The sequence below is a fragment of the Cherax quadricarinatus genome, chromosome 73 (assembly GCF_038502225.1).
Source record: "Cherax quadricarinatus isolate ZL_2023a chromosome 73, ASM3850222v1, whole genome shotgun sequence".
NCBI lineage: Eukaryota > Metazoa > Arthropoda > Malacostraca > Decapoda > Parastacidae > Cherax > Cherax quadricarinatus.
The window spans coordinates 5,923,300-5,948,467 of record NC_091364.1 but is presented as its reverse complement, the minus strand read 5'-3'; the positions used below and the strand labels follow the sequence as shown (position 1 = coordinate 5,948,467).

General features: G+C 40.2%; 1 protein-coding gene across 8 annotated transcripts in view; it reads right to left on the bottom strand.

Moving 5' to 3' along the window:
* The window catches only part of LOC128703156 (FGGY carbohydrate kinase domain-containing protein), a 45,415-nt gene that overhangs the window by 8,112 nt on the left and 12,135 nt on the right, over positions 1-25,168 (bottom strand). For 6 of the 8 annotated variants that reach the window (XM_070100578.1, XM_070100576.1, XM_070100575.1 and 3 more), the window contains 4 exons: positions 21,692-21,816; positions 20,127-20,303; positions 12,011-12,203; positions 3,002-3,127 (listed from right to left, as the gene is read on the bottom strand). In XM_070100578.1, coding sequence (XP_069956679.1) covers positions 3,002-3,127; positions 12,011-12,203; positions 20,127-20,303; positions 21,692-21,816 — 621 coding nt within the window. Of the gene's footprint in view, positions 1-3,001; positions 3,128-12,010; positions 12,204-20,126; positions 20,304-21,691; positions 21,848-25,168 lie in introns of all 8 variants that reach the window. The other 2 variants (XM_070100582.1, XM_070100580.1) reach the window with 2 other exon arrangements.

The window sequence follows — 25,168 nt, the reverse complement described above, 5'->3', positions numbered from 1 at the left end:
GGTGGGAATCGGCCAGTGTGTTAATAAAAAAAATAATAATTTATAATGGTCCAAGATGTACCTTTGTCAATATAATGGTACAGAATGTACCTTGTCAGGCAACTTTATAAAGGTACAGGATGTGCATTTGGGAGGTCAGTGATGTAAATAAGAAAGAGGAGAGGACCTAGGACACTTCCCTGTGGCACGCCAACAACTACAGGCTGAGTATTGGAGGTCATGCCATTTATGAATACATATTAATGTCTTCCACTAATATAGGTACATGTAGTAGGTTGGTAGACAGCAACCACCCAGGGAGGTACTACCGTCCTTCCAAGTGAGTGTAAAACGAAAGCCTGTAATTGTTTTACATGATGGTAAGATTGCTGGTGTCCTTTTTTCTGTCTCATAAACATGCAAGATTTCAGGTACGTCTTGCTACTTCTACTTACACTTAGGTCACACTACACATACATGTACAAGCATATATATACACACCTCTCTGGGTTTTCTGCTATTTTCTTTCTAGTTCTTGTTCTTGTTTATTTCCTCTTATCTCCATAGGGAAGTGGAATAGAATTCTTCCTCCGTAAGCCATGCATGTTATAAGAGGCGACTAAAATGCCAGGACCAAGGGGCTAGTAACCCCTTCTCCTGTATAAATTACTAAATTTAAAGAGAGAAACTTTAGTTTTTCTTTTTTGGCCACCCTGCCTTGGTGGGATACGGCCAGTTTGTTGAAAGAAGTCTTCCACTAAGATAAGATTTTATGTAATTGAGAAAGTGTCCTCTGACCCCATAATGCTCTAGTTTTAGGTGCATGGCATTGTGGTCTACTGTATCAAATGCTTTCCGTAGGTCTATGAAGAGCCCCAGAGGATATTCATTTTTTCAGTTGCTGTATGTAGTAATTCGAGTATCTGAATAATTGATCATTTGTGCTTTTATTCAGGCCTAAACCCAAACTGGCAAAGGTTCAGTATGTTATGGGATAGGAGGAAGGAATAGATTTGTTTATGGATTATTTTTTCGAAGATTTTAGAGAGCAAAGGAGAATTAGATATTAGTCTGTAGTTCCTTAGTTCTGTATATATAATTATACAGTACTCTGAGATGACCCCTGTTGTCTTGAGTATGGATGGCAAGGATAAATTGTACTACCTCATACATTAATAATAGAGTGAAATATAGAATATTTGTATTCTACCACTGTAAAAGAACTAATTACAAACTTAAAAATGTAAATAACGAAAAAAGGCACAATACCGTGACTGGAACGATACACAAATAACCCGCACATAGAAGAGAGGAGCTTACGATGACGTTTCGGTCCGACTTGGACCATTTACAAAGTAAGATTGTATCATAAACTGTACTACCTCAGATACTCGAATTACTATATACTGTATAGCAACTGAAAAAAATGAATATCCTCTGGGGCTCTTCACAGACCTATGAAAAGCATTTGATACAGTAGATCACTAAAACTACTTTATAACTGTCAGGGCTACTACAAGTGCTATATAATTGTCAGTGACTACTACAAGCACAGGTTAAACATCACTAATCTGGCAATCAGTTATCTGGTTCCATCAGTAATCCGGCACTAATTTCAGCAAGCATAATTTCAAATTTCATCATTATGCTGACTGAAATTGTGCAGATGGTTGTAAATCCACAGCAGCAAGCCAGTGGAGGAGAAAGCAGTGATGAAAATGAGGAAGATGTAGCAGAAAGTCTCTCTATTGATAGGTTAATTAAGTGTATTCTAACCTAACCACTCTGTAATCCAGCAAACTACAGGTCCCAATGATGCCGGATTAGTGATGGTTGACCTGTACTATATAACTGATGGACTACTACAAGGGCAAAGCATTTCCTTACACCTGTTGTCCTGCTCACCTAGCAGAAAATAGGTACCTGGGTGTTAGCCCACTGGCATGAGTCGCATCCTGGGGAGACAAGATTGAGGACCCCAATGGAAGTAAGTTACAGTCCTTGATGATGCACTGACTTTCTTGGGTTATCCTTGGTGGCTAACCCTCCGGGGTTAAAAATCCAAATGAAATCTTATCTCTTATCACTTATAAGGACTATACAACTGTTAGGGACTACTATCAGGATTATATAACTCTTAGGGATTTCTAGAAGACTATACAGTGGAACCCCAAGTTTCGTCTGCCCTGAGTATCATGTGCTTCGAGTTTAGAACCATTTTTACAGCTAAATTTTGTCCCAAGTTTTGCACTGTATGGCCTGTCTAACAGGATCACAGATGCCACACACATCTTATTAAAAAATACAATTTTGGTGACCCATTTCATACCATTTTCAATCCAAATTATGCCAACTTAGGTTGTATACAATGGACTAGATTCCATAAAATTTACTTTCTTTGTAACGGCAGTGTTTGTATTAACATAACTGACCAACTGCCAAATAACTCTTCAGCTATACAACATTTAACTATGTTCTTTCTTCTTTCAACACACCGGCCGTATCCCACCGAGGCAGGGTGGCCCAAAAGGAAAAATGAAAGTTTCTCCTTTTACATTTAGTAATATATACAGGAGAAGGGGTTACTAGCCCCTTGCTCCCGGCATTTTAGTCACCTCTTACAACACGCATGGCTTACAGAGGAAGAATTCTGTTCCACTTCCCCATGGAGGTAAGAGGAAATAAACAAGAACAAGAACTAGAAAGAAAATAGAAGAAAACCCAGAGGGGTGTGTGTATATATATGCTTGTACATGCATGTGTAGTGTGACCTAAGTGCAAGTAGAAGTAGCAAGACATACCTGAAATCTTGCATGTTTATGAGACAGACAAAAGACACCAGCAATCCTACCATCATGTAAAACAATTACAGGTTTTCATTGTACACTCACTTGGCAGGACAGTAGTACCTCCCTGGGCGGTTGCTGTTTACCAACCTACTACCTAGGATATAACTATGTATATGACTTAATATAAATCACTAATATAAAATGACAAATATTTCAAGTATATCTACCCACACCTTAAAGGAGTGGTGGAGACATTAGCAGTTTTGAGGTGTAGTATCAGTGCCACTTTGGCAAGACTGTGATGGTAAAAGCATTTCTTCTTTGTTTGGGTCACTACCTTGATGGGAAACAGACAGTTTCTGGAAACAAAATTTATAAAGCATTTATATGACACTATTACTCAAGTGTCATTGCAAAGATCTAATGTGGATTGCATCAATCAACCCAGTTACTACATGAGATGGATTTAGTAAACTATACTGACAAAGACTGAAGATCTACTCAATAAAATGCTATAACTTCCCAACATCCCTCTAGCTTACACCAACAGAGCCCACTGAGGTTACCATGATTATTAACAATCTAAATAACAAATCAAGGAATGTAACCCAAGTGCCACCACTACTGTATAAATGAGTGGCTCAAATCCTTTCACCCACCATTGCATTACTCTTCAACAAATCGCTAGATACCAACACTTTCCCGGAATTACTCAAGCTAGCAAGGATTACACCAATATACAAAGGTGGTGACCCAACAAAAACAATTATAGGCCAATATCAAGCTTGCCTTTACTTTCCAAAATCTTCAAGAAACTTGTACACAAAAGGTTACATTCCTTCATAACATCACAAAGCATCCTCAACCCCTGCCAGTTTGGCTTCAGGAGAAACAAAAGCACAAATGATGCAATAATAAAAATGCTAGACCTACTTTACACAGCACTGGATAAAAATGAATACCCACTTGGACCCTTTATCGACCTTAAGAAAGCTTTTCATACAGTAGATCATAGCATCCTCAAGCTTAATCATTACAGTATAAGAGGCCATGTGCTTGCATTTATCAAGTCCTACCTCACTAAGAGAAAGCAATACACCTGTCAATGACACAACCTCCTCGACAAAACCCCTGGACACTGGTGTACCACAGAGTAGCATTCTTTGCCCCCTCCTTTTCCTTTTATACATCAATGATCTTCCAAGAGTATCACAACAACTTACATTTATTCTCTTTGCTGAGAACACAACTTTTGTCATCTCTCAACCAAATTTAGCCTCACTCAACACTTGCTAACAAAGAACTCACAAAAATAGCAACCTGGCTGACTGTCAATAAACTCATACTAAATATAGACAAAACCTTTTACATTATGTTTGGGAGTAGAGCAAGTGAGGACCAACTAAATATGCTTAACAACATCCTTATTGCTAAACATAATGAGGGAAAATTCCTGGGTGTGCACCTTGACAGCAACCTAAAATTCAACACCCATATCCAACACATAACAAAAAAGGTTTCTAAAACAGTTGTCATCCTCTCAAAGATATGTTACTATGTATCACAAACAGCACTACTTACACTATACTATTCACTGATCTATCCATATTTGTGCCTGGGGTTCCACAATGACAAACCACCTAAAATCAATAGTAACACAACAAAAAGCTGCAGTGCAAATTATCACACAATCCACTGCTAGACAACCCTCCCCCCCTCCTAACTTCTAGACAACCCTCCCCCCTCACCCTTCAAAGACCTATACCTACACACTATACAAAACATTAACTCATACTATTGTGCAACCTACATCTACAGAATAAATTCTAATATAAATCCCGACCTGAAGCACTATTGACAGTCGCAACAGGACTCACAGACACAACACTAGGCATAAAAACCTCTATGACATTCCCTGCATAAGGCTAAATCTTTTTAAAAACTCATTATACATAAAAGGATCCAAAATCTGGATCTCTCTGCCAGAAATCTCCAGAACCACTGGTTCAGCATTTTTAAAACTATAGTTAGAAAACACCTTATCTCCTTAACCTATCCCAGCCCATCATAAATACATATGTAAAAACTGTACATGCATTTGCTCAATATCATGAACATAGGTAAAACTTTTTCATCAATATATACTTGCTCTCAATATCTGTATTCATCTCAAATATTAATCACTCCATTGTATCCACCTAAGGTTAATAATAAAAAATGTATGTATTCTCTACAAGACTTATTAAAGTCATATAGCATGACTTAATAGAATACTCAAGTCTCTTGTATTCATTGTAACTCATCTAATGACCATATATACTGTTATTGCCTTATTAATCTTAAGTTAATTTTAAGTTTGCCAGAAATGCTCTGCATATAAAGGGGTTTTTGGTATGTACACCCAACTATTACTCTACTTTGTACATACATGTATCATGTCAAAATAAAATATATTATTATTATTCCTAGGTAGTAGGCTGGTAGACAGTAACCGCCCAGGGAGGTACTATACTACAGTTATCACCACTAAGTTCTGTCAAGCACCTTAACTACTGGGAACGCTTGGAAGCACTTGACTTGTACTCGTTGGAACACAGGAGGGAGAGATATATCATAATCTACACTTGGAAAATCTTGGAAGGAATGGTCCCAAATCTGCACACAGAAATCACTCCCTACAAAAGTAAAAGACTGGGCAGGCGATGCAAAATGCCCCCAATAAAAAGTAAGGGAAAACACCATAAGTGTCTGGGGCCCAAAACTGTTCAACAGCCTCCCATCAAGCATTAGGGGAATTGCCAATAAACCCCTGGCTGCCTTCAAGAGAGAGCTGGACAGATACCTAAAGTCAGTGCCAGATCAGCCAGACTGTGGCTCGTACGTTGGACTGCGTGCGGCCAGCAGTAACAGCCTAGTTGATCAGGACCTGATCCATCGGGAGGCCTGGTCATGGACCGGGCCGCGGGGGCATTGATCCCCGGAATAACCTCCAGGTAACCTCCAGGTAACTACCAGTACTACAGTTATCATCACTACCAGTACTACAGTTATCACCACTACCAGTACTACAGTTATCACCACTACCAGAACATCAGTTATCACCACTACCACCACATCGTTTATCACAACTACCAGCACATCATTTACCACAGCTACTATTCCTTCAGTTATCACCATTACCAGCACATTATCACCACTACCAGTACATTATTTATCACCACTACCAGCACATCATTTATCATCACTACTAGTACTTCAGTTATCACCTCTTGTATGTGATCAGTATTGATGTCTTTTCCAAGCCACCCAAGAGGTAGACATCCAGGCTCGCTTTTTTTATAGTGGTGTCCCCAGTAGGCCTAGTCCACTCTTCTCCTCTCAGCTGATGCTTACCTTCTCAACACCTGTAAGCTACAAGGAAGGCTTTTACTTCCTCCTCAAGCTGAAACAAAATCTTATCATTTTCTCTCTTCCTTTCCTCAAGTTCACGCTCTTCAAAATTCTTCAGGAACTCGGCAACTTCTGCTCTCTTCTTCTTCTCGTATTCCCAAGCTTTCTTCTGCTGATTCTTGCATTGGGAGTCAGTCTTACGAAGAGCAAAATTCACCAATGAGTACTGAGCATCATAGGCATCAAAAATCTCCTCATACTCTGCCATCTTTCGTTCCTCCTTCTCTTTCTCAGCTTTACGCTGGGCCCAAGCATGAGCCTTTTCCCGGGAATGGTGGGCTGCCAAGTCTCGAGCCTTGGCCACCATCAAGGCACTAGGTTTCACAACACCTCGAGAATACATTCTTTAGATGTCTGTCTTGAGACTTTTATTACTAAAGGTTTGTAAGAAGTACAAGGCAAGTTCTTCTGGATATCCAAAATGTGCCCTGATTTACCAAGATTTAGTTAAATTATTAAATATAGTTAGGCTAGAATAGTAGAACAGTGGTATATGTTGTGTGAGATATCCCCAGGAATATTTAATATATTTGTAAATGAATGGATCTAAATATCTATAACTATATATATTTAAGTTAAATATAAATTATATAGTTATGTTACAAAGCTATATATATACTATATTAAATATTCCTGAGGATATCACACACAACATATACTACTGTTCTACTCTTCTAGCCTAACTATATTTAATAATTTAACTAAATCTTGGTAAATCAGTCCACTTAAATATATAGTTATAGATATTTACATCCATTCATCTACAAATATATTAAATATTCCTGGGGATATCTCACACAACATATACCACTGTTCTACTCTTCTAGCCTAACTATATTTAATAATTTAACTAAATCTTGGTAAATCAGTCCACATTTTGGATATCCAGAAGAACTTGCCTTCTACTTCTTACAAACCTTTAGTAATAAAAGTCTCAAGACAGACATCTGACGAATGTATTCTCGAGGTGTTGTGAAACCTAGTGCCTTGATGGTGGCCAAGGCTCGAGACTTGGCAGCCTACCGCTCCCGGGAAAAGGCTCGTGCTTGGGCCCAGCGTAAAGCTGAGAAAGAGAAGGAAGAACGAAAGATGGCAGAGTATGAGGAGATTTTTGATGCCTACGATGCTCAGTACTCATTGGTGAATTTTGCTCTTCGTAAGACTGACTCCCAACGCAAGAATCAGCAGAAGAAAGCTTGGGAATACGAGAAGAAGAAAAGAGCAGAAGTTGCCGAGTTCCTGAAGAATTTTGAAGAGCGTGAACTTCAGGAAAGGAAGAAAGAAAATGATAAGATCTTGTTTCAGCTTGAAGAACCAAAAGCCTTCCTTCAAGCTTATAGCTGTTGAGTAGGTGAACATCAGTTGAGAGAAGAGTGGACTAGGCCTACTGGGGACACCACTATAAAAAAAACGAGCCTCGATGTCTACCTCTTGGGTGGCTTGGAAAAGACATTATCAATACTGATTACATACAAGAAGAGGTGATAAATGAAGTATTTGTAGTGATGATAAATGATATGCTGGTAGTTGTGATAACTGAAGTACTAGTAGTGGTGGTAAATGATGTGCTGGTAGTTGTGATAAGTGAAGTGCTGATAGTTGTGATAAGTCAAGTGCTGGTAGTTGTGATAAGTGAAGTGCTAGTAGTTATGATACGTGAAGTGCTGGTAGTTGTGATAAGTGAAGTGATTTTAGTGGTTACAATTAAAGTGTAGAAAAACATTTTTCATGCAGTGTTCTGCAAGGTTCTGTACTGGACCCCTGTTGTACCAGCTAATAGACAGTGAGACATGTGGTGCTCTGCAAGGTTCCTTACTGGACCACTATTGTTCCTGCTATTAGACAGTGGGATTTGTGATTCTCCACAAGGTTCTGTACTAAACTGCTACTGTTCCTGAGATACATAAACAATATATGTACCTGAGAAAATGAAAGGACCCTCCCTAGCCCTGTTTGTGCATTATGTAAAGCTAATGAAAAAATAAAACCCTAGAGAAGACAGGAAAAAAGCTTCAGTTTGACCTACACAAAGTACAAAGCTTGCCACACAAGTGGCTATTGGAGTTCAACCCCACAAGAAGTTCAAGGTTGAGCAACACCACACCTGGAGTTTACCTGGAGAGAGTTCCGGGGGTCAACGCCCCCGCGGCCCGGTCTGTGACCAGGCCTCCTGGTGGATCAGAGCCTGATCAACCAGGCTGTTGCTGCTGGCTGCACGCAAACCAACGTACGAGCCACAGCCCGGCTGATCAGGAACTGACTTTAGGTGCTTGTCCAGTGCCAGCTTGAAGACTGCCAGGGGTCTGTTGGTAATCCCGCTTATGTGTGCTGGGAGGCAGTTGAACAGTCTCGGGCCCCTGACACTTATTGTATGGTCTCTTAACGTGCTAGTGACACCCCTGCTTTTCATTGGGGGGATGGTGCATTGTCTGTCAAGTCTTTTGCTTTCGTAGTGAGTGACTTTCGTGTGCAAGTTCGGTACTAGTCCCTCGAGGATTTTCCAGGTGTATATAATCATGTATCTCTCCCTCCTGCATTCCAGGGAATACAGATTTAGGAACCTCAAGCGCTCCCAGTAATTGAGGTGTTTTATCTCCATTATGCGCGCCGTGAAAGTTCTCTGTACATTTTCTAGGTCGGCAATTTCACCTGCCTTGAAAGGTGCTGTTAGTGTGCAGCAATATTCCAGCCTAGATAGAACAAGTGACCTGAAGAGTGTCATCATGGGCTTGGCCTCCCTAGTTTTGAAGGTTCTCATTATCCATCCTGTCATTTTTCTAGCAGATGTGATTGATACAATGTTATGGTCCTTGAAGGTGAGATCCTCCGACATGATCACTCCCAGGTCTTTGACGTTGGTGTTTCGCTCTATTTTGTGGCCAGAATTTGTTTTGTACTCTGATGAAGATTTAATTTCCTCATGTTTACCATATCTGAGTAATTGAAATTTCTCATCGTTGAACTTCATATTGTTTTCTGCAGCCCACTGAAAGATTTGGTTGATGTCCGCCTGGAGCCTTGCAGTGTCTGCAATGGAAGACACTGTCATGCAGATTCGGGTGTCATCTGCAAAGGAAGACACGGTGCTGTGGCTGACATCCTTGTCTATGTCGGATATGAGGATGAGGAACAAGATGGGAGCAAGTACTGTGCCTTGTGGAACAGAGCTTTTCACCGTAGCTGCCTCGGACTTTACTCTGTTGACGACTACTCTCTGTGTTCTGTTAGTGAGGAAATTATAGATCCATCGACCGACTTTTCCTGTTATTCCTTTAGCACGCATTTTGTGCGCTATTACGCCATGGTCACACTTGTCGAAGGCTTTTGCAAAGTCTGTATATATTACATCTGCATTCTTTTTGTCTTCTAGTGCATTTAGGACCTTGTCGTAGTGATCCAATAGTTGAGACAGACAGGAGCGACCTGTTCTAAACCCATGTTGCCCTGGGTTGTGTAACTGATGGGTTTCTAGATGGGTGGTGATCTTGCTTCTTAGGACCCTTTCAAAGATTTTTATGATATGGGATGTTAGTGCTATTGGTCTGTAGTTCTTTGCTGTTGCTTTACTGCCCCCTTTGTGGAGTGGGGCTATGTCTTTTGTTTTTAGTAACTGTGGGACGACCCCCGTGTCCATGCTCCCTCTCCATAGGATGGAAAAGGCTCGTGATAGGGGCTTCTTGCAGTTCTTGATGAACACAGAGTTCCATGAGTCTGGCCATGGGGCAGAGTGCATGGGCATGTCATTTATCGCCTGTTCGAAGTCATTTGGCGTCAGGATAACATCGGATAGGCTCGTGTTAATCAAATTTTGTGGCTCTCTCATAAATTCATTTTGATCTTCGACTCTCAGTCTGGTTAGCGGCTTGCTAAAAACTGAGTCATATTGGGACTTGAGTAGCTCACTCATTTCCTTGCTGTCATCTGTGTAGGACCCATCTTGTTTAAGTAGGGGCCCAATACTGGACGTTGTTCTCGATTTTGATTTGGCATAGGAGAAGAAATACTTTGGGTTTCTTTCGATTTCATTTATGGCTTTTAGTTCTTCCCGCGATTCCTGATTCCTAAAGGATTCTTTTAGCTTAAGTTCGATGCTTGCTATTTCTCTGACCAGTGTCTCCCTACGCATTTCAGATATATTGACCTCTTTTAGCCGCTCTGTTATTCTTTTCCGTCGCCTGTAAAGGGAGCGCCTGTCTCTTTCTATTTTACATCTACTACTCCTTTTTCTTAGAGGAATAAGCCTTGTGCATACATCGAGTGCCACCGAGTTAATCTGTTCTCGGCATAAGTTGGGGTCTGTGTTGCTTAGTATATCTTCCCAGCTTATATCGGTTAGGACTTGGTTTACTTGGTCCCACTTTATGTTTTTGTTATTGAAGTTGAATTTGGTGAATGCTCCCTCGTGACTAGTCTCATAAGTCGGTCTGGGGTTCCACGCATACATGTCTGAACCTCAATTATGTTGTGATCTGAGTATATTGTTTTTGATATGGTGACATTTCTTATCAGATCATCATTGTTAGTGAAGATGAGGTCTAGTGTATTCTCCAGTCTAGTAGGCTCTATTATTTGCTGGTTTAAATTGAATTTTGTGCAGAGATTTAAAAGCTCGTGTGAGTGTGAGTTTTCATCAGAGCTGCCTCCTGGTGTTATTACTGCAACAATATTATTTGCTATATTCCTCCATTTTAGGTGCCTTAAGTTGAAATCCCCCAGGAGCAAGATGTTGGGTGCAGGAGCTGGAAGATTTTCCAGATTTTCAAAGCATCCCAGGAGTAAACATGGTACTGAATATTTCTCCAGAAGTTAACATCAACTGAGTAGCTTTAAAGGTAAATTGCTAATTTCTGACCAAAGAATTATTACCTTTCACGAATCTCAGTATTGAATCATTTGTGACAATATATGCAACATCCATGAGGCCTGTCATCGAGTACGCAACCTCAGCATGAAGCCCACATCTGTTCAAATATGTTAATAATTTAGAGCAGAGGTTGGTGAACTTTTTTTGGGTATTACCCCAAAACAAAGGTGTACAGCAAAATTAACTACTAGACTACAAAGTCCACAGAATTCGGAAAACACAAGGAGCTTTCAAGTTCAAAATACTTTATTGAATCCATCTGTATACCACCTCCAGAACTATAATATTTTCACCCTTCAGCATAAAAGTACTGTAGTTCCCACCTCCAGAACTACAATAATCCCACCCCTCCTCCAGAGTACAGGCACTCAGCTTTTTACCTCCAACATTTGTAGCCATACTGCACACTTTTCAAATTCTATTTCTTTTTCTTAACTCAACAACCATCTCCTTCTACACATTCACTGTCATTCATTCACTGTCCTTCCAAAAGTGTGACGAGATCACACTTCAGATTACCCTCCAACTGCAAAATCCCCAACCTTTCTTCAGAGTGCAGGCACTACCTTTCCCGCCTCCAGGGCTCAAGTCCAGCTAACTGGTTTCCCTGAATCCTTTAACGAAAGTTACCTTACTCTCACTCCAACAGCGCATCCATTAAAAACCACTTGTCTCCATTCACCCATACTGTAATTAACTTTTTTTTAACACATCAGCTGTCTTCCACTAAGGCAAGGTAACCTGAAAAATCAATGTTTTTCTTCTTTGTACATTTGGCAATTTACACAGAAGGGGTTACGAGCCCTTTGCTTCCGGCATTTTAGTCGCCTCCTACAACACACTTTGTTAACTTACGAAGGATTCTTCTCCACTTCCCCATTCAGACGTATATATAATATTAAAAAATCATACTATATGTTATTCTTACTCATCTGGGCAGTCATTAGCTGCTGGATGAGTTTTTATAATGTGATCAACAAGACCACCAGTTGAACTCTGTCCACCTTCAGCAAGCCAGCAGCCAGGAATCATAGCACTGTAATATGGTCCCCACACACCTGGCACAAAGATGGGATCTACACTCACACACATGTGACAAGTTGATGTTCCACAAATCAGACCTGAAAAAATATACAATCATTGACATACTGCACATAAATGATGAAAATATTTATTTTTCCTACCCTAATTAAGTTCTCCAAAGTTTTTTTTTTTTTCAACAAACTGGCCGTATCCCACCAAGGCAGGGTGGCCCAAAAAGAAAAACAAAAGTTTCTCTTTTTAAATTTAGTAATTTATACAGGAGAAGGGGTTACTAGGCCCTTGCTCCCGGCATTTTAGTTGCCTCTTACAACACGCATGGCTTACGGAGGAAGAATTCTGTTCCACTTCCCCGTGGAGGTAAGAGGAAATAAACAAGAACTAGAAAGAAATAGAAGAAAACCCAGAGGGGTGTGTATATATATACAGGAGGGCCCCACTTATACGGCGGGTTAGGTTCCAGGCTACCGCCGTAAAGCGGAAACCGCCGTAAAGTGGAACACCCTTTTTTTCCACTTACAAATGCATACAAAAACTAGATAACAAGTTTACACTAACATATATTATGTTAGCAATAGAACCAGGCATCAAAAAACAATAAAAAAGTACAATACACACACAGTGCACTCATTACTTACCTTAAAATATTTATAGCCTTAATCTAGGGTGAGACAAGTAGTATTTATTGTAAGAAATCAAGTGTGGTATGTATGGTAGTCAGCCAGGCTACCATACCAGGCCACCCCACCCACACATACTATTCTATGATATTTAAGCATCCCAGAGCGATAAAATGTATATACAGTTCACTCATTACTTACCTTAAAATATAGGGTGAGATGAGTAGTATTTATTGTAAAATATCAAGTGTGGTATGTATGGTAGTCAGCCAGGCTACCATACCAGGCCAACCCACCCACACATACTATTCTATGATATTTAAGCATCCCAGAGCGATAAAATGTATATACAGTTCACTCATTACTTACCTTAAAATATAGGGTGAGATGAGTAGTATTTATTGTAAAAAATCAAGTGTGGTATGTATGGTAGTCAGCCAGGCTACCATACCAGAGAGAAAGAATGAGTGCATGAGAGAGGAGAGAGGACAGGCGCAGAGTTATGTAAACAAACCAGGCGAAGGTAAGTTTTGTAAACAGTGTACACGTCTGGTTTGTGTACAAGTTACATTGTGTACAGGTTGTCTCTACATTGATATGGTAGAATAAATAAAGAAGAACACTCCCATTCTCATGTAACATCATTTTGAGAAGAAATGATGCTCTGAGTGAAGGCAATGGAAGTAAGTCACTCTGACTTTTTTGGGTTATCCTAGGTTCTCTACACATATGTTGTTATGTATTTATGTTATGTATCGTGTTTATTATATAATTTTGAAAAAAAATATCATGGATGGATTAATGAAAATGTGTATATTAACGTAATATACAACATTTAATGATACACCAAGCTCAGACAGCGTAAACAAACTGAACAGGTTGTGGACGATCACTCGGTCAGGCAAAATAGACGGTATTAATACGTGTCCAGTTTTAGTTCATTCATGTACATTTGTAAGAGTTTGTGAAACTTTTACCTTATAATATCTTTATTATTTTTTTTTTTTTTTTTTTCAACAAGTCGGCCGTCTCCCACCGAGGCAGGGTGACCCAAAAAAAAGAAAGAAAATCCCCAAAAAGAAAATACTTTCATCATCATTCAACACTTTCACCACACTCGCACATTATCACTGTTTTTGCAGAGGTGCTCAGAATACAACAGTCTAGAAGCATACACACATAAAGATACACAACATATCCCTCCAAACTGCCAATATCCCAAACCCCTCCTTTAACCCTTTGACTGTCGAAGGGCCTAATCCTGAAGTGTCTCCTGGTGTCGCAAAATATTCGAAAAAAAAAAAATTATTTTTTCTTATGAAAATGTTAAGATTATTTTTCTGATTGTTTTAGTCCCCAAAAAAAAAATTTCCCATCAGTACTTACTGAGATATAGAGGCATGAAGTTTGCAGAAAATGAGCCGCGTATGGCAACAGCGGCGACTGCCGCTCACCCGGTAAACTTTAGTTTACTTGTATTTGAAGGTTTGTTGTTTTTTTCACTATTTTATTTTTTCACATAACTTATGTGGCCTGTGAGACCAAAGTAAGGTGCAATGTACATATATACACTCGTTGTATACAACACAATAAGCACACAAACATAATTATCAATATATTGTTTACAAAACTTGTTTACAAAAACAAACAATACAAAAAATTGTTTATTACTATTGCTCTATAATATATATACCAATATACAGTCACTGAACATACTCCTAGAAGTTCTGCAGCTTGTGGAACTCTGTGAAACATGGTGTCATACACAGTGGTGTTTTACACTCTTACACATAAAACATGGTGTCATACACAGTGGTGTTTTACACTCCTCACACATAAAACATGGTGTCATACACAGTGGTGTTTTACACTCTCACACATAAAACATGGTGTCATACACAGTGGTGTTTTACACTCCTCACACATAAAACATGGTGTCATACACAGTGGTGTTTTACACTCCTCACACATAAAACATGGTGTCATACACAGTGGTGTTTTACACTCCTCACACATAAAACATGGTGTCATACACAGTGGTCTTCTACACTCCTCAAACATAAAACATGGTGTCATACACAATGGTGTTTTACACTCCTCACACATAAAACATGGTGTCATACACAATGGTGTTTTACACTCCTCACACATAAAATCAGTGTGTGTGCATTTTTGTTGAATTTTTTTTTTTATGTGCAAAGACAAAACACCTCGTCTGAGCAGCTTTCTTCAAAGTATTAGCAGGCAGTTGTGTTATGTAGTTATCCTAGGTAAATGGTCGTGTGTCATCATTCCTTCCTAATTTCCTTCATTCCTTTCCTACCTGGAGACTACCTGGAGGGCATTCCACCTCTCTTCCTACATTCCTTCATCTGTCCTTCATTACTTTTTTTCTTCCTTTCATCTAGTCCTTCATTCATTCCTGCCTTCCCTTCTTGCTTCTGGTTTTTATAATATATATACACATATATAGTCACTAGATACTTTCATAAAACTGCTATTATCACCCTTCAGCAAGCTTGTCTTGTGTGCGAGTGTGTGGCTTATAACTGTTTTGAGTCAGGAGTCGGCAGCTGTCAAAATGACATATTGTCTCATTAGTCACTCCCCCTACTGCCTGTCAAAACAATGGGGTCGGATGCTGCTTCCCCCTCCATTCTATCTAATTATCTTTCTCCCTCATTCTATCTCTTTCAATCTGTCTCTCTTTCTCTCTCTCTGTCTATCTCTGTCTCACAGGTACACATAAATACAACTATACATAGTGTAAATTACCTAGGATAACCCAAAAAATCCAGACAAAGTGCTATACTCTGCTTGAAGATGTGAGTAAACGTGATGATGACAGTCTTGTGGCTCTCTCTGAGACAGAGCTAGACGGATAGACAGGGAGTTTGGCAGACAGACAAATAGACACAGACAAATGTTTGTTCGTCGTCATCTTCTTCTCCTCCTCCTCCTCCTTCTCCTCCTCCTCCTCCTTCTCCTCCTCCTCCTCCTCCTCCTCCTCCTCCTCCTCCTCCTCCTTCTCCTCCTCCTCCTCCCCCTCCTCCTTCTTCTCCGTCTCCTCCTCCTCCTCCTCCTCCTCCTCCTGGCTCTTGACAGATGGACAGCTGCCCCCCTCCCTCCACCCTCGTTTACTCTCATCAAAGGTCAGCTCTTATCAGATGTTATCTCCCCTTATCTTGTCACTGTCATGGGGTGAACTGTTTTCATGCCTCAAGGGAACATATTATTACATATTATTATTATTAGGTATTAGGTATTATTATTATTCTTATTCTTATTCTTATTCTTCTTATTCTTCTTCTTCTTCTTCTTCTTCTTCTTCTTCCTCCTCCTTCCACCTTCCTCCTCCCTCCCTCCTTCCTCCTCCTCCCTCCTTCTTCCTCCCTCCCTCCTTCCTCCTCCTCCCTCCCACCTCCTCCCTTCTTCCTCCTCCCTCCTTCTTCCTCCTCCCTCCTACCTCCTCCTCCCTCCTTCCTCCTCCTCCCTCCTTCCTCCTCCTCCCTCCTTCCTTCCTCTTCCTCCTTCCTTCCTCCTCCTCTTCTTCCTCCTCCTCTTCCTCCTCCTCCTCCTCCTCCTCCTCCTCCTCCTCCTCCTCCTCCTCCACCTCCTCCATTGCTTTTGGTCTCAAACTCCTCGAAATCATGAAATTGATCTTCATTGACACTTCTATCTGTGTTAGAGCATCACTTGGGAAGAGAAGAGTCCCAGATTTGCAGGGAAGTCACATATTTCTTACCGCTAGACATGCTGAAAAAGGACGACTGAAATGGTATTCCCACAATGCACCACTGGCTCCCCGATTTTTTTTATATGGTGCACACTGACCATGGAGACCCATTCTCTCACATGTGGGCCTACCAGCTTTCTCCTGCTTGATTTGAAGCCGCTAGAATTTATGCGTATAGATACGTCAAACACGGTATCTCCTATGACGTACATATACGACCGCGACAGTCAAAGGGTTAAAGTGCAGGCATTGTACTTCCCATTTCCAGGACTCAAGTCCGACTATATGAAAATAATCGGTTTCCCTGAATCCCTTCACTAAATATTACCCTGCTCACACTCCAACAGATCATCAGGTCCCAAGTACCATTCGTCTCCATTCACTCCTATCTAACACGCTCACGCACGCTTGCTGGAAGTCCAAGCCCCTTACCCACAAAACCTCCTTTACCCCCTCTCTCCAACCCTTTCGAGGACGATCCCTACCCCGCCTTCCTTCCCCTATAGATTTATATGCTTTCCATGTCATTCTACTTTGATCCATTCTCTCTAAATGACCAAACCACCTCAACAACCCCTCTTCTGCCCTCTGACTAATACTTTTATTAACTCCACACCTTCTCCTAATTTCCACACTCCGAATTTTCTGCATAATATTTACACCACACATTGCTCTTAAACAGGACATCTCCACTGCCTCCAACCGTCTCCTCGCTGCTGCATTTACCACCCAAGCTTCACACCCATATAAGAGTGTTGGTACTACTATACTTTCATACATTCCCTTCTTTGCCTCCATAGATAACGTTTTTTGACTCCACATATACCTCAACGCACCACTCACCATTTTTCCCTCATCAATTCTATGATTAACCTCATCCTTCATAAATCCATCCGCCGACACGTCAACTCCCAAGTATCTGAAAACATTCACTTCTTCCATACTCCTCCTCCCCAATTTGATATCCAATTTTTCTTTATCTAAATCATTTGACACCCTCATCACCTTACTCTTTTCTATGTTCACTTTCAACTTTCTACCTTTACACACATTCCCAAACTCATCCACTAACCTTTGCAATTTTTCTTTAGAATCTCCCATAAGCACAGTATCATCAGCAAAAAGTAACTGTGTCAATTCCCATTTTGAATTTGATTCCCCATAATTTAATCCCACCCCTGTACAGGTTAGTACAGAATTATAGCTATAAAGTGAAGGCATACGAAAGGAATATTTTTCTACAGTTATCCCTAGTAACAGGTGACGGGCTAGAGAAAACGTAATTCTTCCGACACTTCTACAAACCGTTTGGTAAACATCTCATATATATTTGTATAAATTTTTATACTGTGGGTGCATGTATCATGTTTGTGTGTTACATAATGTGTTTCTTATATAATTTTGAAAAAAATATCATAGATAGATTAAGGGAAATGTCTATATTAACGTAATATGCGACATTAATGCGCCCAAGAGATTATTATTATTACTATTATTATTACTATTATTATTATTATTATTATTATTATTATTATTGCATCAAGAGTAGAGAGACTCTTAGTGATTTTAATGTGTACCTACATGCCAGCACAGTGTGTAAGTTTATTTAGGTACAGGTGTACACAAGTTTAATTATCAAGTACAATACATATAAAATATACAATAACTTTAAAACACTTGAAATTTTGGAAAGTTTCCAGACATAATAAGGAGATGTGCTCAGGGAGAATGTAAACAAACTCGGTGGGCCGCTGTGACCGTATTAGAAAGACAGGTGGGGGGAGCCGTATAGCGAGTTTTGGTCATAATTTGAAATGTCCGTATTAGCGGAACGCCGTAAAGCGAAACGCCGTAAAGCGGGGCCCTCCTGTATATGCTTGTACATGTATATGTAGTGTGACTTAAGTGTAAGTAGCAGTAGCAAGACGTACCCAAAATCTTGCATGTTTAGGAGACAGAAAAATGACACCAGCAATCCTACCATCATGTAAAACAATTACAGGCTTTTGTTTTACATTCACTTAGCAGGACGGCAGTACCTCCCTGGGCGGTTGCTGTCTACCAACCTACTACCTAGAAGTTAAGTTTTTCTCTTACATTAATTCAAATTCACACAAAATAATGTAGTTTACAGGAGATAAAACATTGTTAGACACAAAATATAAATTGTGGAGTGCATTACTTAAGATTACTTAAGAATTAGACAGACTATTAAGTAGGATTTCATATGCAGTTAAGTACAATTATGGTTCCAAATACAGTACAGGAGGGACTTGCTTATACAGCATCCTCTATTCGGTGTTCCACATTTTCAGTGGCTTTTGACTGAGTCATTGTTCATTATGTTCAGTGCTTTTACTACTTTCTGCTATTCTCACACAGTTGTATAAGGGAAGGGTGACCAGTGCCATAATTTAGGGCAAGTACTGTATGTACTGTATATGTATTTTTATTTTATTTTTTATCTGTTATTTTATGCCTAGATGTTTTGAGCACTTAATATATAATAGTGTAAACACATTATCAGGCACATGAGCCACAATGGATAATGAAAAAATGCTCTTTTCCACCCATCAACTATTTTCACTTATCACACAGGGTCAGGAACCTAAGAGCCATACAAAAGGGGCCCTCCTGTACAAGGAAAGTAAAAAGACAGTAATCTTGTACACTTTTATATTAATTAATGACATTTGTAAATGCATAATTATTCAGTAATTAATACTGATGCTCAGTTTTTGTTCTCCATGGGAAAGTGGAACAGAATTCTTCCTCCGTAAGCCGTGCGTGTCGTAGAGGCGACTAAAATGCCAGGAGCAAGGGTCTGGTGACCCCTTCTCCTGTATGCATTACTATGGTTAAAAAGAGAAACTTTTGTTTTTCTTTTTGGGCCACCCTGCTTCAGTGGGATACGGCCAGTTTGTTGAAAGAAGAAGAGCTCAGTTTTTGTCATTTCATTTATTACTGCTGAGTGGGACTTTCAAAAGTTTAATCACACAAAAAATTTAAAAGATAAATTCCTTCAGGCAGACATGGGCATCCACTGTAACTTTTCCAGTGGAATCAATGGGACAAGCAAACTTGGAGCTGGACATAAATATGATTGATTTTTCATTAACAAAGGCCACTCACTCCTATCAAATATGCTCACACATGCTTGCTGGAAGTCCAAGCCCCTTGGACTTCCAGCAATATTTTCATCTTTAGCTTATTGTGAGTGGTGAATACATTTATCGTAGGAAGTCTGAATAAATGAAGAATGGGTATAATTGAAAACTGCTGCATTAGCAAAACGTCATAATGCGAAGTGCTGTAAAGAGGGGCCCTCCTGTATCATCGTACCATTTACAATTACTGTTTAGCTAAATGAGGATAATGTTAGATAAAACTTACCTGAATTTCATGACTCTTGAATCCTTTTCAAAAGATTTTGGAGAGACCATATATATAAGCAATCAATTAGTTATTGCCTTTATAGTCTTAAGATAGGTTTAAGTTTACCCAAAATGCTATGCATACCAAGTGGCTTTCTGCACACTTAAATGTCACCCATCTTTGTACAAACATAGCATCATGCTGAAATAAAGATTATGATTATTATAATACCACAATGTACAATATAAAAATTAGGACATAGAATTTTTTACCTAGTCTACCAATGAGATCTTGCTTGGTTTTTGCCCCAGCGGCCACCAGAGCCAGGCCTCCTGCATGAGCATCAATAATAGACGTTGCAACAAAGGTGCTGTCAGATAGTCCCAATTCCAATGCTGCTGTTGCAGAGATTTTGCCACAGTTAGTCCCAGGTGTCATCACTGTCTTCCCTGATGAAACAATTAGCTCAATTAAGTCAATCTGGGTGCATTTCATTTTTAAACAAGGTGAACTATAGAATTGACAAAGGAAAAAAAAGGTAGGTTAAGTGCTGAGGCATCTGTGGAAAGAGGCAGCTACTGGAGGCAGTAGAGATGTCTTGTCTGAGGTGTAGTGTGAATATTATGCAGAGAATGTGGAAAGTAGAAATTAGCAGATGTGTGGGGTTACAAAATTGTATAATTCAGAGCTTAGGAGGGGTTGTTGAGATAGTGTGGATATTTGGAGAGGATGGAACAAGATGGAATGACCAAAACGAAAGGAGAAAGGGTAGGAATTGTCCCAGGAAGGGTTGTAGAGGTAAATGAGGTTTTGAGGGCTTGAGCATCCAAAAGACTTATGGGAGAATGTCAGGTCAGAGTGGAGACAAGTGGTTTTTATAGTTTGACATGCTGTTGGAGTGTGAGCAAGGTAACATTTATGAATGGATTCAGGGAAACCAGTTAGCAGGACTCGAGTCCAGGAGGTGGGAAGGACAATGCCTTCCTCCCAAAAGAGAGGTTGGGATATTACAATTCAGAAAGTCATTTTAATTTTTTGAGTCACCTAGAGTATTAAAAAAAATGTTTTAAATAAGTACATAATTTCTATATTCGCTACACAGCAAAATCCTACATATCACAGGTAAACATACAAACACCTTAAATATACACAGTATACAGTGGTACCTTGGCATACGAACAGCTCCCAACTCGAACAATTATGTAAATGTATTTTTGGAAGTGTATTTTTGGGGGTTTGAAATGGATTAATCTAATTTACATTATTCCTTATGGGAACAAATTCGTTCGGTATCGGCACTCGAACAGCCTTCTGGAACGAATTAAGTTTGTAACCCGAGATACCACTGTATATGATATTTACAGACATTTAATGTAAACTTCAATGTTTACAAGACACTGTTTTGAAATATATAAAACAAGTTTCAAATATGATTTGCAGATACAAATAAAAACCTATTGTTTTTGAGTGAGAAATAGGGTCCTCTCTTATTTCTATTTGTCTAATTTATATAAAAGCTGGAGGAATAACTGGGGCAAAATGTAAATACAAGTCACTTTTGACTTTCTTGGGTTATCCTAGGTAATTTATACACATGTTACTATGTATGATAATTGTACTTGTGTGTACCTGTACCTAAATAAACTTACTTAAAACCAGAAAAAACAGTAATGTTGTCAGTGCAAAATTATTAAAAAGCTTTCATTTTACCAAAGCATTTAGCAGACCAAATCTTTATGGATGAGCCTTTTATCAGTCTGATAAAAGGCTCACCTTCCTAAATGCTCTTACTTTACTGACATATATTTTTCTTGAAAGAAACATAGAAGATACACACCAATTTTGTGAGAGTCATCATCAGCTAAATCTTCCAGCCCAATGGTTTTGAAAAACCCGCTGTCCCATCCCTGAGTCCGCCCATAACTCATGTAGGTCCATTTGCACACTAATGAGCAGAGTGACCTTGAGGGAAGCCAAAAATAAAGATCTTAAACTGTAAAAAGAAAAAATTAATTAGAAAAATCATAAAAACTTTCATGACGAGTGTTAAATCTGAGAGAGACTTTAAATGCTGCATAGCAGAAGATGCTATACATCCAGAAAAGTTGTAGATATAGGAAACAAAGTGAAAATAAAGTGAAAATAAATAAAGAAATAAATACTTTATTTGTATACTGTATAAAAGAAATAATGTAGTTTACATGCACTATTAAAATATTCTTTCTTTCAACGAACCAGCCGTATTCCACCGAGTTGGGGTGGCCCAAAAGGAAAAATGAAAGTTTCTTCTTTCAAATTTAGTAATATATACAGGAGAAGGGGTTACTATCCCCTTGCTCCCGGCATTTTAGTCACCTCTTACGACACGCATGGCTTACGGAGCAAGAATTCTGTTCCATTTCCCCATGGAGACTATTAAAATATTATTAGGAACAAAAGAAAGACACTAACATGCAGTGCATTTCAGGCAGATTAATCCTAATGCTTAAAGACAATTTAAGAACTAGACATAGAAGACTCGGCAGACAATGCAACATCCCCCCAATGAAAAGCAGGGGTGTCACTAGCACGTTAAGAGACAATAAAATAAGTGTCAGGGGCCCGAGACTGTTCAACTGCCTCCCAGCATACATAAGGGGGATTACCAATAGATCCCTGGCTGTCTTCAAGCAGGCACTGGACACGCACCTAAAGTCGGTACCTGACCAGCCGGGCTGTGGCTCGTGCGTTGGATTGCGTGAAGCCAGCAGTAACAGCCTGGTTGATCAGGCTCTGATCCACCAGGAGGCCTGGTCACAGACCAGGCTGCAGTGACGTTGACCCCCGGAACTCTCTCCAGGTAAACTCCAGACACAGACATTGACAATGTTTCACCCAAGGCTCATAAAAGTCCAGCCTTGGGAGAAATGTATTAAGAGGATTTTTTGCTACCAATGTCTTTATTTCCACGTGTTGACTTTCGCCATTACCCACCTGAAGGAGGCATGAGGCAATAAAGAAATAGTGTAAGGTAGGACTAAAACACAGATATTAAAGATGATACATTGAATGACATGGAAAGCATATAAATCTATAGGGAAAGGAAGGAGGGGTAGGGGGTCGTCCTCGAAAGGGTTGGAGAGAGGGGGTAAAGGAGGTTTTGTGGGCGAGGGGCTTGGACTTCCAGCAAGCGTACGTGAGCGTGTTAGATAGGAGTGAATGATACTTGGGACCTGACGATCTGTTGGAGTGTGAGCAGGGTAATATTTAGTGAAGGGATTCAGGGAAACCGGTTATTTTCATATAGTCGGACTTGAGTCCTGGAAATGCGAAGTACAATGCCTGCACTTTAAAGGAGGGGTTTGGGATATTGGCAGTTTGGAGGGATATGTTGTGTATCTTTATATGTATATGGTTCTAAACTGTTGTATTCTGAGCACCTCTGCAAAAACAGTGATAATGTGTGAGTGAGGTGAAAGTGTTGAATGATGACGAAAGTATTTTCTTTTTGGGGATTTTCTTTCTTTTTTGGGTCACCCTGCCTCGGTGGGAGACGGCCGACTTGTTGGAGAAAAAAAAAAAACTGGACCTGTCTCGAAAAAACTTAAGAGGGCATCCACATTCAGGATACTTTTGGAGAGGACAAAAAGTGAGCAAAGCAAAGAATAAAAAAAAATTGAAAATAAATATGCCAGAATTTAGTATATTAACCCTTAAACGGTCCAAACAGATCGACGTTCAAATTCGTAGTGCTACTTTTTTTACATATTTTCAAATATAACAAAAAAAAAAATGTAGATAAAAATTTTTTTTACACGTTTTCAAATGTAAAACAAACTTTTTGAAGATCTACATTTTTTTACATACTTTCAGATGTTGAAAAAACGTACACTATATACGTTTGGACCATTTAACCCTTTCAGGGTCCGTCCCGTAGATCTACAGCTTTTCGGTGAGTGTCCAAACCGTAGATCTACGCCAAAATTCTAGCACCGTCAAATTTAGCGTGAAAGCGCTCATAGGCCTACATGTGAGAGAATGGGTCTGCGCCGTGGGTATGCGCCATAAACAAAAAATCTAGGCGCCTGCATAGCATTGTGGGAATGCCGGCTCAGTCACCCTTGTTCACCATGCCTCGTCGCAAGTCAGCTCTCACTCCCCAGAAAATTGGGACTCTCCTCTTCCTGTCTGATAGTTCTGACACTGATGGAAGTGCAAATGAAGACGAATTCTACGGCTTTGATAAGTTAGTGACCGAAAATAATAACCAGGATATCGATAATAGTGCAGAAAACCCCGACGATCCTCGACCTTCTACCTCTGGTGTGGGCACTCGTGACTCACGCTCGGGTGTTCCTAAACGTAAGAGAAAACTAATATTTTCGCGTGGCCAGGCCTCTGACTTCAGTAATGACGATGATTCTGACGTGGATTGTGATTTTACTGTGCTTGACGATCATTCGAGTAGTGATAGTGAGGAATCATATTCACCAGTGAAGCGTCGGTATGTTCGCCGCCGCATGCGCTCGGGTAGTGTACCCTATGCTGTGCCCAGGGGACGGAGTACATCCCGGAGTACATCCCATGGCCCTACACCCGTTTTAGGTAGTGATAGTGAGGATGATGTGGCTACACTTGGCATGGATGGGCCACAGGCATCAGTGGATGGTGTTAGTGGTGCTGGTGGTGGTAGTGGCACTGCCATGCATGACTCACCGTGCCACGCGGGGACCCACGCTGCTGACTCGTCAGTTCAAGGACAAAGCGGAGCGTCAACCACCAGCCCGCCACAACCACAACCACCCGTACAACAAGCCCATGATGTCCAGTATCCACCACAAAACCGTATGTGGGATTGGCAGCAAAATCCCAATTTTGTTCCCAAGCCTCACCACTTTGATGACTCTTAAAGTGGAATTCTACCTACCTGTCCCCTTGGAACCACGGCCAATGAACTGGAATTCTTTGAATTATTCTTTGACCAGCCATTGATGGAAATTGCCAGGGAAAGTAATAAGTATTTTCAGTACACCATGGCAAATACGATCTTATCACCACAGTCAAGACTACACAGGTGGAAAGAGACGACTGTTGCAGAAATGTACAGTGGACCCCCGCATACCGTACGCATCGCATACCGTACAATCCGCATACCGGACACTGATCGCAAAAATTTTGCCTCGCATACCGCCCAGAAACCCGCTCACCGCCCTTCGTCCGAGACGCGTCCAATGTGCGGCCTGAGCCACACTCACATGTTCCGCCGGTGGCATTGTTTACCAGCCAGCCTCCGCGGTAACATCCAAGCATACAATCGGAACATTTCGTATTATTA